The 12,117-nt window shown below is 39.3% G+C and overlaps 1 protein-coding gene across 1 annotated transcript in view; it reads right to left on the bottom strand.

Annotated features, from left to right (window-relative positions):
- CCDC146 (coiled-coil domain containing 146) overlaps window positions 1-6,369 on the bottom strand; it is a 31,086-nt gene extending 24,717 nt beyond the window's left edge. The window contains exons 1-5 of the mRNA XM_063308074.1: window positions 6,182-6,369; window positions 5,898-5,971; window positions 4,028-4,255; window positions 2,333-2,519; window positions 891-986 (exon numbers count right to left, since the gene is read on the bottom strand). Coding sequence (XP_063164144.1) covers window positions 891-986; window positions 2,333-2,519; window positions 4,028-4,255; window positions 5,898-5,923 — 537 coding nt within the window. The 5' untranslated portion in view covers window positions 5,924-5,971; window positions 6,182-6,369. The remainder of the gene's footprint in view (window positions 1-890; window positions 987-2,332; window positions 2,520-4,027; window positions 4,256-5,897; window positions 5,972-6,181) is intronic.
- Window positions 6,370-12,117: the final 5,748 nt, after the last annotated feature.

The raw sequence follows: 12,117 nt of genomic DNA, 5'->3' as shown, positions 1-12,117 counted from the left end.
TGAGTGAAATATGGAGATGACGTGTTTGCTAAAGTTAATTAAGTACCAGGCTGTCTTGGCCTGACTTTTCTGAATAACTTATGCCAGAAAATCCAGTAGATAAGTGAATTCTGCTCCCAGACTAGATAATGAAGAAGTCATAAAGCCCACAACTTGCTACATTTGATGGGTTCGGAATAAATAGAGAGTAGCACTAAGATCGTAGGGTTAATGCAGATGGGGCCGGTATAGAGATTCTATGGAAAACAGCACCTCCTCTTTTCAGCTGAAATAATCTTGTATCCTTAATTTATCCGATCTACTCCTTATACATAGCTTTAGAAACTCTGATGTAAACACATTCTCACCAGGCAGCTGCAAAAAGGGACTGACGCTGCCAGAATTACAGGGCGGGGAGTACAATGAGACTAAATTTTTGCAGTGATCATAGAATTGGTAAGCCATGATCTCAGCTTCCTTTATATTATTATGGTTTTAATTTGGTTTTAATCTGGTTTTAATTTATTAAATTTAATATTTAATTTAATATTTAACTATTGCTTTTATTGGGATCTGTGTTTTTATTGGTTTTTTGCTTGGTTGTTTCATCATGTGAGCTGCCTAGAGTCACAAATGTGAGACGGGCGGCTGTACAAATCAATTAAATAAATAAACGTTAACTCTGCGTGGGTCTTTCTGACTCCTTGAAAGATGAATAGCATGACTATGTGACACTGGCTTTCCTGGGGATAATTTTTGAAAAGAGCATTTCTGTTCTTCAGTATCTCAGTGAACACATGTGGAGAGAAGCATTACATGAAAAGTTTGGCTCGCTTGGCAGATGGCATGTTTCCACTGCAGAATGAATCCTAGCCTTAAAAATACCAAATGAAGAACAGCTGTCCTATTACCTCCTGAGTCAGACTTCTCTTCACTATTTCGACTTCTCTATGGACCTCCCTTCGCCTTTCTGATACTGTCCCATCATCTTTAGGGACAGCATCCATCTGTACGAGGAAAAAAACAGACCAAGTTATGACCAGGAAAGAAGGAAAGTGCATTATTTTTATATAACCAATGTCATGTTTAAGCATGAGCTGAATCACAAAAAATCAGAAACTAGCAATTTAACTACTTTTTGCTTCAGTCAATAGTTCTGAATTTGCCAGGCCTGACAAAGAGCGATCAGGGTTGATTTAAGCATTACAGGATGCAATCTGAAACTATATACTCTGATTAATTGGTTTATCTAGCTCATTACTATTGCTTCCATGCTGTGTCTGATTCATGGCTGTCACAGAAGTGTGTGTGATCTCCCATGTGTCATGTCATACAAGTGACAGAAATCGTACATGTCAGTTGTGTCATGTGACTGATACAAACTACATACAGTAATTGGAGTAATTTGGACAATGTCATGATGTGTATGGTATCATCATGGCTATTGCGATGTGATCCATAATAGCTACAATACGGATCTGCTATGTTCTATAATAGTGCTATGATACTAATAAATTACTAGTAAATTTGCACACAAATTTAGGCACGTAAATACTTAATGGTATAACTTGCCTTTAGCAAATGTGTTTTCTTAAACTGATAGTTGGTGAAAGAGGTTTTATACAGGAAGCCATTGGGGAGGGAAAGATTCAACCTATCTTATTTGTATTTGGTGATTCCAGTCAATAGCAGCACTGTAAATGGCATTTTCCTCTTCAAAATCAATTCTAGACTGTCATCCTGTGTGTGAAAGTATATGCATAAAAAAAAAAAAGAGGCACAAGTGCAGAATAAGCAGTTTCACAAAGAAATTCCTTATTTGGCACTATGTTTTTGTGCAATCGCTGGTTTAAGTGATTACTATTTAGGGAGGAAGTGCGTTTGTAATTTCAGTTTCCTGATTCTCTGAATGCTTATTCAGGCAGTGTACTTCCAAGATAGTTCCCTGTCAGAGGTCAGCATTGCAAAAAGATCACTCTCTTTTACTCACAATGAAGGAACAACATGAATAGTAAAGTCAGAATATATGTAAAATTTATTGAATAGCATCCAACTGACTAAGAATCAGACAATTCTGGGGACAAAGGATTAGGAGACTGATTAAAATAAGCCTTGCTTGGGCCCTGTTTTCCATAACAGGTACTGTATAGCAGTGATAAATTGCTAAAATATTGTAACTTTGGAAATCTGAAAGTTATACTATATTTTTTTTAAAAAAATTCAAAACACAAGTATCTATTCTATTATATCCTTCAGTATCTGTCTTCTTACCAACCACACTTTAACAGCATTTGGTACCAGGAAAGAAAAAGTAATAAAAACGATATTGCTCTTCAAACTTACTCATACAGACCTCTAACAGCATTCTATCATGATGCGATTGAACTTGTGTCAAGCCTTCCTGAGCTATTTTCAACTGCATCTCCATCTTTTTAAAGTTTCTAAAGTCTTTCTCTCTCTCTCTCTGCATCCGACTCAAAGCATCATGCAGTTTTTGTTTCATATTGGATGAGTTGCGAAAACCCATTTCTAACATGCCCCTACACAAGTGTAGAAAAAAGTTTTGTTAAAAACAAGAACCCGAAAATTAGGCTCTCAAATCCAGGCCAGGGATAATTATAGATAAGGTTTTATTTAGGTTGTTTTTAACAATGTGTTTTGTTCTGTTATTTTGTTGTATCAGTATCTCAGATCCTTCTCATCCATCCAATTCCTTTGAGACATAGAACAGAATATAAGTCACAGAAATTAAGTATAGTCCAAGATTCAGGATTTTAAAAAGCATTGCTAGAGAGCAATCAAGATCTAAAAATTTCAATAAAAGAGCAGTCCTCATCTTCTGTCCAAGAAAGGTAGTGTTCTCATAATGATGATACCAATGGTACCAAAGTATGTTTAATGACATCTCCACAGCTACAGCAATGTCTTCTGAACTATTTCACAGGGCCTGTTAAGCTTCCTTAGGAGCCTACTAGGAGTTCTTCAGGAAGAAATTCCACAGGTAAACTATCTAAAAGGAGATGTGTGTTTTCCCTTGTCAATTTTTCTCTGTAACAGGCACCTAAGTAGACATCCTGCATGCATTCTAACGTATATTCTCAGTGCTAACACTGAGGTTAATAAGACCTCCAAAGCCTAATTACTGCTGATGAACTTGTGAAAAGAGTTCTCTGAAGAAATGAAGTCTGAAAAAAAAAATGCCATGGCCACTTCAACAGATACAGGGAGTGATCCAGTAAATCGGTAGATTCATCCCACAATCTACCAATGCATTAGGCTACATCACTCATTCAACCAACCTGTCTTGAATGAAGAGAACTTGAGGAACTTTTATAAAACTCCAGGGCTCCCTAGAAGACTGCTCTGGTGCCCTATCTGTTCCTAGGCCTAATTCAAACTGCGGGTTAATCTTTGAAATTCTATACAGTTTAGGGCTAGATTATCTGAAACAGCATGTTCTTTCTTAGGAGCCTTCATCAGCATTAAGATCTCCCACAGGGGCTTTCCTGGTAACTTCAAACATATATTTCTTTGTAAAAAGAAAGTTATCTTTTTCTGTTGCTTCACACTGAATTTGTAATCCCTGGCCTACTGACTGGGTTAGAGAGGGCCCTCCCTCAATTTGCAGAGCTCTGTCTTCCTTTGGTCAGCCTTAATGCAGGAACAAGATCTTTCAGTTCAGGAATGCTTTTGGCCTTTTTGCTCAGCGTTACTGTACAGGGGATAGAATCAGCAATATAGGCTTTAATTGTGTTACTATCTGAAACTGGGTGGGAGCTGAGTTAGGGTTTCTTTTCCATCATAGCGCCTACCATGTGGGATCTCCTGTGGAATTTTGAATGGTTACCTTGCCATTAGCCTTTCTAGAAGGAGCTAACTTATTGTTAGCACTTATACATTTTCTTTTAGCTGTCTTAAAAATTCCTCTTGCGACTGACTTTATGGGTGATTATTGTTAATTACCTTAAAGGCTTTATAAACAATGGTAAGAAATAAATGTTCAGGAACAGAAATAAACACATAATGGCCTAAAAAATATAAATCTAACCTTTCTGCAATGGCACTTCCTTCATTCTCTTTATTCATCTCGTGCATCTTAGTCAAAGTGATAAATTCTCGCTCTTTGCTCTCCAGTAAAGCTTTCTTCCCTTCTACTTCTTTCATTGCATCTTCTTTTTCTTCCATTGTCTCCTCACATTTAGCCTCCATTTTTTTTACAGTCTCCACAACTTCTTGCGCTTGTTCCTGAAGCAAGACTTTTTTTCTCTCTATATCTCTGTAAGCAGTGGCATATGCTGACATTAGTTAGAATAGATGTCTGTATCTCCTTTTGGTACATCATTTTGGCTTTTATTATTTCATTATTATTAGTCCACTAATGCCTACAAATAACAAGGCTCAAGTTATCTTTGGTTCTGGATGGGGTTGCACTGCCCCAGACAGACCTGGTGTGGAATCTGGGGGTCCTCCTGGACTCATGGCTCCTGCTCGAAGAGCAGGTGTCATCCATGGCCAGGAGAGCCTTTGCACAGCTACATGCAGTGCATCAGTTACGCCCCTTCCTGGATCAGGAGGCCTTTCAAACAGTCACTCCTTGTTATCTCTCATATAGACTATTGCAATGTGTGAAGCTACCCTTGAAAAGTATCCAGAAGCTTCAGCTGTTCCAGAATGCAGCCACGCAGGCTGTTTTTGGCGCCCCTAGAAGGGCACATGTAACACCTTTGCTGTGGGAGCTGCACTGGGTGCCAGTTTGTTTCTGGGTCCAATTCAAGGTGTCAGTTATTGTCCTGACTAAGGAAAGACCACGCCGAGACGAGGAGGAAGTCTCTAGTGTTTTATTACTGCTAGTGTAGACAGAAAATCCTACCAAAATGAAGAAACGTGGGAAAACCCAGACAGATAAACCCCAAAACTCAAGGCGGGTCTGTTCTGGGTTTCTTTGAATGACAGCTCAAATTCCATAAACTACACACGCGTTTTCCCCCCTGGATAGGGGCCCCCTCCTGCTCACCATCAGTACTCATGACAGTTATCAGTTTTGGTAGTGGTTAAGGTGGTTATAGTAGTGGTTAAGGTGCTGACCTAGAAACCAGAAGACAGTGAGTTCTAGGCCTCCCTTAGGCATGAAAGCCAGCTGGGTGACTTTGTGCCAGTCACTCTCTCTCTCAGCCCAACCCACCTCACAGGGTTATTGTTGTGGGGAAAAATAGGAGGCAGGAGTATTAGGTATGTTCGCTGTCTTGAGTTATATATAAAAAAGGCAGGCTAAAAATAGGAGGAGGAGGAGGAGGTGGTGGAGGGCAGCAGCACTGGAATATCTGCAAGAAATACCACTTGCCTGCAAGCAAGAACTGGTGGGACCACAAAATAGACGAAGTAATAGAAAATGAAGAAGCTCAAGTGCTCTGGGACTTTAGAATTCAAACAGACAAGCATCTGCCGCACAACACCCCAGACTTCCAGACTTAACAACAACAACTGTTGTTAAGAAAGACAAAAAAGTCTGGATAGTGGACACTGCAATATCTGGAGACAGTGGAATGGAAGAGAAAAAACTGGAGAAAATCACAAAATATAAAGACCTGCAAATAGAAGTAGCACGACTGTGGCAAAAGAAAGCAAAGATAGTACCAATAGTAATAGGTGCCTCAGGTGCAATTCCAAAACATCTGGAGCACCACTTGAACACCATCGGCATTGACAAAATCACCATCAGTCAATTGCAAAAGGCAGCTTTACTAGGAACAGCTCACATCCTGCGATGATACCTTTAATATTACTAAACAACAACATCTGCCTATCCCAGGTCCTTGGGAAGGACTCAACAGGTGGACAAAAATTCCAAATCCAGTCTAAACATCTGGCTGACTGTGCAACCAGCCATAATAAACAAACAAAGAGCACTAGAAACATACTGCATTCTGCGGCTCATTTTTTCCATATCCTTTCCAAACTGAATAGGAATGGCTTGGAGACGGACCAGTTCATCCTGTTGATAAAGAACCATAAATATTAGCCTGCATGAATTCAAGCATTTAAGAATGATTCAGGATGAATTAACTTCAGGCTGGTTTACACTGATGATCAGAAAATGTCCTGAAAATGAATGTTTTTAAAATATGTTTGAGCTTTTTTCTATACTGCTTTGACATCAAAACACAGGCCTTTAAACAGGCATCTACAGGAAGTCCTCCATTACCTTTAGTTCTTCTTGTTTCCGAAATAGTTCATCAAGTTCTTTGTGATCCTTGGTGAGACGCTTCTGCCTTGAAGACAGGTCTTCTTTCAGGCTTCTAATTTCTTGCCTTCTCTGTGTTGCTTCTTTACGGAGCTCTTCGCAACTTTCCCTCAGGGCTTTAATTCTCTTGTCAGCATCCTTTAAAAATGAAATTCAGTGACTCATGGTATTAATGGAAAGATTACTTATGCATTGACTGCAGGTTCACCTTGTCAAGGATGTCAAAGGAGTTGTTTTACAGAGAGACATATTATCTGAGTTTTCAGCCCAATTCATTTCTTTATGTGCTACCTATTTTTGCAATTTGTTTTTCTGTTCTTAAGCAGTCTCTCCTCAGAAACAGTAATGGCAGGAGAGAAGCATTCCATCAGTTGCAACCACTGAATTTTCCTTGACTGTATCCATCTGGAACACAAGACCTTATTTGCTTGGAAGATCAGAAAATCTTTTACCCTTGAAGCCAAGGTTCCAGGATTTTGGAAAGCCTTTTATTCCTGAAGCTAAGGCTAGCCCTGTATTTTCCATACAGGACTATTTACTGTTTCTCCTCCATCCATACTCGGCCACCACAAAAGCATCCCTCACCTGTGTTTGGAAGCACTGCTTCAAAAGTACTGTTTTGCACCCTAAGCCATCTTCCAAGCGGTTAGTCTACTACATTCTAGTCTAGCACCGTCCTCCAACCATTCCATCAGCTGGTCAGTAGCTTCCCTTTTTTTTTTTTTTGCTTCTTCTCCTTGATCCAACAATGGTCCAGAAAGACCATGGAGTCCCCAAGCTACTATATTTTCCCCATCTCTTCCACCACCTCATCTCTATGGTCCCACAGTGGAAAGAAGGAACAATATATCCAGTTTGCTTTAATCACTGTATCATCAAAGCAGTGATAGCATAATAAGGAGGGAAAGAAGGTTTGATGCTGGCGTCAAAGGAAAGAACATGAAAAGGAGCTATAAAGGTATCCATGTGTGCAAACATCTGGGAAAGCAAACAAAAAGAATGGGGATTAACAAGGAGGGAACAATCCCTAAAAGGAAAAGACAAAACAGTGGCAGATCTGCCCACCCAGGGCAGCCAGTGAGGGTTGCATTGATGGGAAGGGTGAGAATCAAGGGAACAACTGATCAGGGCCTCTGGTTGCTATAGCCCAGGTTGCACACCAGCCCAACCCCTTTGCCAAATGACTGTAATCCAGAAAGAATTTTTTAAACTTGGCTTTAGGCACAGCAGGAGCAGCCAGAGAGACAAGCAGTTCAGGTGCTGTGTAGAATTGTCCTAGGTTTCATAAATTTATAGGACAATTCTGTGCACATCTATTTACACTGAGTGAAAAGGTGCTTATCCTCTGATAAACAAATATATGATTACAACCTTAATTGACTTTGTACCTGACTTTGTGATTTGCAGCAAAATCTGCAGATTTTGTTTTCAGCGTATTGTAATAAGGGTGTTTTTATTTTTTATATTTGAACTCTCTCTTTGTGTGTGTGGATGTATGTGTATTTTAGGCAAATTATTCCAAATTAGGTCTCTTAGGTAATGTGAAAATTTTACTTACAGAAGCTTTGGGAATTCTGTGATACTCTTTTTCAATTAATGTCTTGTCTTCTAATAAACTAGACAGGATAAATAATATAGAAATCAGCATATGATACCAATAATGTGATTTAAAATAGATCAACTGAAAGCACATACCTTTTAATATTTACAACAATGTGCAACTTAGAAAAGGCCCCCTATGAAATGGTTTATCTTTTTGAAATAAAACAAATATTATTAACATCATTTCTCATTTTTTATACACTATAGTCATGAGTATGTATTATAAAGATTATCATTCATTCCTGTACAGAAAGGTGTACAACTGTGTTCATCCCTCAAAAACAGGGGATAAGGATGCATTATATCTTTCAGTAGCCACACATCTTAGCCCCACAATCTGTTTGTACTGTATAACGCAAGGAAAGAAATTCTACTTCAACATATTATTCCACAATAGAATACCAGTTCTGAAATGACTTGTCACATCCAACAGCAGGACTGACCTATTCATGTTTTTATAACTGTGTGTTTGTGAACCTCTCCTCCACAATTCTTATCTGCCAAGGCTATATTAGCATGGATAGATGAAGGTGGAAATAGTTGATGTCACATCAATAGAAACTTTGCCTCCTGCTCCCTGACAATGGTCAACACTCAACAAATTATAAAAACGATGTCACTAATGTTAAATTTTTGATATTCACATAATGTATACGTAAGGCATTGTGGTTATAGTGATTGCGGTGTTGGACTAGGAGTAGGGAGATCCAGGTTCAAGTCCATCCTTAGTCATGGAAATTCTATGGGTGACTTTGGGCCTCTGATACACTCTCCTCCCAAGCTACCTCACAGGGTTGTTGTTGGGTGGAGAAAATGAAGTGAGCTGCTATGTACGCTACCTTGAATTCCTGGAGAAAAGGCAGAAAGCAAATCTAAGAAATAACAATAGGTGTTCCCGAATTGTATAGCAAGGAGTGGCAATGCTTGAGAGCTCCCGCCAGTCCCCAAAGGCTCTGCCAATATAAGAATATTATTTTCTGAAATCTCATGAGCTCTCAAAAACTCAGAAAGTTATTGTAATCTCACATAAGAGCCTGTGGAATGTCATAGGATTTGGGTGATTTTGGTAGAAACTCCTTTTCTTTTGGAGTTTCTACCAAAAGAAAATTTTGGAATTTCACCTGGAATTACATTTCTTCTTCCCAATCTAGTCTACAATCCAGTACACCCTATGGTCTCCCATCAAAGAACTACCCAGCACTTGCCCCAGTTAGCCGCCCTAAGCCAAATTTGATGCCGTTGCCCAGTTGGCCATTCTACAGCTAAAATATCTATGACCAAAGTGTATAATCTCAGGATTGCAAATACATGTCTCCTGAAGGCTTGGACTGCCAACTTGTAGTTTTTCATTACATATTATGTAATTTTAAAAAGTTACTTTATTCCATGTAATCCTAAATAAATTAAGTTTTTGCCCCGCATCCCCACACTTTGCAGAGCACGGCCCTGCACATCACTCAAAGGTAGCCCTGGCCCTCCATAAGCAGTTCGGCTGTGATCAAAAGCCATGGGACCTAGTGGAAAGTCAGCAGGAGCTGACAGGAGTCAATGCTTTCCTCATCAAAATGTGCCTCTAACAAAAAACAGATACTGACCAGGTCTCATGGTGGACTTTTTTCAAGCCAACACTGGCATTGCACTTAAGCAACATGCCAAAAGACCACCGTTCAAAATGTAGGTGGGATCAGAATAAACAAATGCGTGGGGCCAAATCTAAAATTCAATTTGAGTTCATGACCTGCAGACTAAATTACAATTAAAGTAAGTACATTTAATACAATTATTTCCATGTATTTAATCATCACCTCCCTCTACCATATTCAGAATTACAATTTGGCTGAAACTTTCGGAAGGGCTCAGAGGGTTGCTTTGGAGGGTAATGCCAGGGATGTTCTCACGCTCAGCTCGTGTGTTCTTCTTTGGAAGTTCATTGTTGTGCTTTCATGTGTGTCATGGCCTATTTTCAGTTACTTATTAACTGATAATAAAACTGCTGATTATGTTGCACCTGGGTTTGATGTGAAGCAATCTCACTTCATTTGACAGCATCCTCTTCAGTACTTCCTGTTCAGGTATGAATTCTACAATCTCTTACTTCATACCAGATGGGTAAAAGTTGAAAGGCTTTAGGAGATGCACTCAGAGTTACAGGTTCTTATCTTTTCCTTGGCTGTGTCAGTATAGCCATTATTTGTTTCCTTCTGCCTTCTACTCAAACTCCCTGAATTGCTGGCAGTCTGGAGTGACCCCCCCACCCACAATGCAGTTTTGTAAAATAGACAATCAGCCAAATATTATATCTACCTATTCAGCCTATATTGAATTTCAAACTCTCTCTCTTGAATCGCATTGTATTCGTTGAAATATCTCAGGTACTGCTGTCTCAGTTTGGACAACTCTGAAGTGGCGCTCTCTGGAAACTGTTCAGCTTTTTCAAGTTCCTGCTGCTGCTGTTCTAGTTGGATAGTGAAGCGTTTGGCATCCTGCAACAGTTGAATTTCCGATTCTTGTAAACTAGAATAAAATCAATGATAGAGGATACCCATGTTTATCCAACACTCTACTGAAGAATGTATTGTAACTGACAACTATTATTTAATATGTTTATACGACTACATGTACAGGTGATATTAGCCATCATCTTTGATACTGAGCAAAGGAGGAGGGTTTGTTTATACTACTACATCCACAAGGTCACAGCCTGCTGAGATGTATCAGCTGGTGAGTGAGATGGTTGATACCCTTACCTTGTATTCTCAGAGTTCATTTCAAAAACTTCAGTGGTTTGTCCTCATGTCTTGATTGTTTTGTTTTGTTTTGTTTGCAGATAAAATCTCTTGCATTCAGCTGGACATCACCACTGAAGCAGAATCAATTATGGAGGCATCTAGAATGCCACTTGTGTGGTTGGATAATTTTCAATCTGTGTCACCCCAGACTATGCACAGGTTGCTTAGAGCAATATGTTCCATCACCTGATCCTTGTCCAACTTGGTTGCCCATTTCTAATCAGGAACTTATTAGAGATGACTTAGCCATTAAAGTATCATACATTACTTTCTGACAGAGGGAGGAATGTGTCCTTATTTAAACGAGACAATTATCAGGTCCCTGTAGTAGTCAGCACTGAATCCCTCAGATATGGGCAATTCTAAGCTAATTTCTAACCTTCCATCATTGTGGTGACTTCTCAGCTGCCAGCAATCCTGGAGGGAGCATGACCTTGACTCATTTCAAACTGGCTTCAGAATGGTCTCTGAAGCTGAGGTTTGTTTGGGAAGTGTCAAGGAAATAGTCTCTGTTGGTTCTTCTCAACTTCCCACTAACTTTTTATATCACATTCATGGTATCCCTTTGGATTGCCTGAGAGATTTGAGAATAGAAGCACAGTTCTATTCCAATATCTCATGCAGCTTTGAAATGGTGATGCTTGGAAACAGTTGTTCCTCATATTGGGAGGTATTACATAGCTCTTCAAGGCTCAGTTCTGTCTCCTATGTTTTTCAGTATCTACATGAAACCACTGAGAGAGATCATCAGGAGATTACATCCAAATTGAATTTTCTGTAACATCTTCAGGTAACGGTGCAATGATTCTCTTGAATCATTGATTGCTATCAGTAATGACTGGGTGAGGAATAATAAATCAAAATTGAAGGAAAGAGATGCTCTTTCTGAGGGGTCACAATTCTAGAGGGATCTCCTTGTTTTCAAAAGGGCTGCACTCTATCTGAAATAGTAGATACAGTATGTAGTGTGTTCCTGGATCTATATCATTCTCTGATTTTCCAGACTGAGGCAACATTCAGGGACACTTCTTATCTGCTGTCACTGACATACCACAGGCATCTCTTCCTGAAGAACATGACCTTAAAAGCACATGCTGATTACATCCAGCTTGACTACTATAACATAATCTACGTAGGGCTGCCTTTGTGTATAGTCTGGAAACTTAAATCAGTATGGAATTCAGCAACCAGGTTGGTCTTTAGAAGAACTCAAGCTCTCGTTACACTCATGCTAAAAGCATTACATTGGCTGTCAGTTGGTTTCTGGATGAAATACAAACTGCTGGTTATAACCTCTAAAGCCATGTGGGTTGAGGTTACTTAAAAGAACCTTTTTCTGTAGGATTTGCCTTATGCCACTCACTGAGACCCTTCTGAGAATCACAGGCTTTTCTTGCTGTGATTAACTGTTTAATCTTTTCTTTAGTCATTCCAGATCTCTCAACGTTGTTCTTTCATTAGGCAAAGAGAATACATTTTAAAGTTGATCATCATGTATTTAACACA

The sequence above is a fragment of the Candoia aspera genome, chromosome 7 (genome assembly GCF_035149785.1).
Source record: "Candoia aspera isolate rCanAsp1 chromosome 7, rCanAsp1.hap2, whole genome shotgun sequence".
Classification (NCBI taxonomy): domain Eukaryota; kingdom Metazoa; phylum Chordata; class Lepidosauria; order Squamata; family Boidae; genus Candoia; species Candoia aspera.
This window is presented reverse-complemented; position numbering and strand designations above follow the sequence as displayed.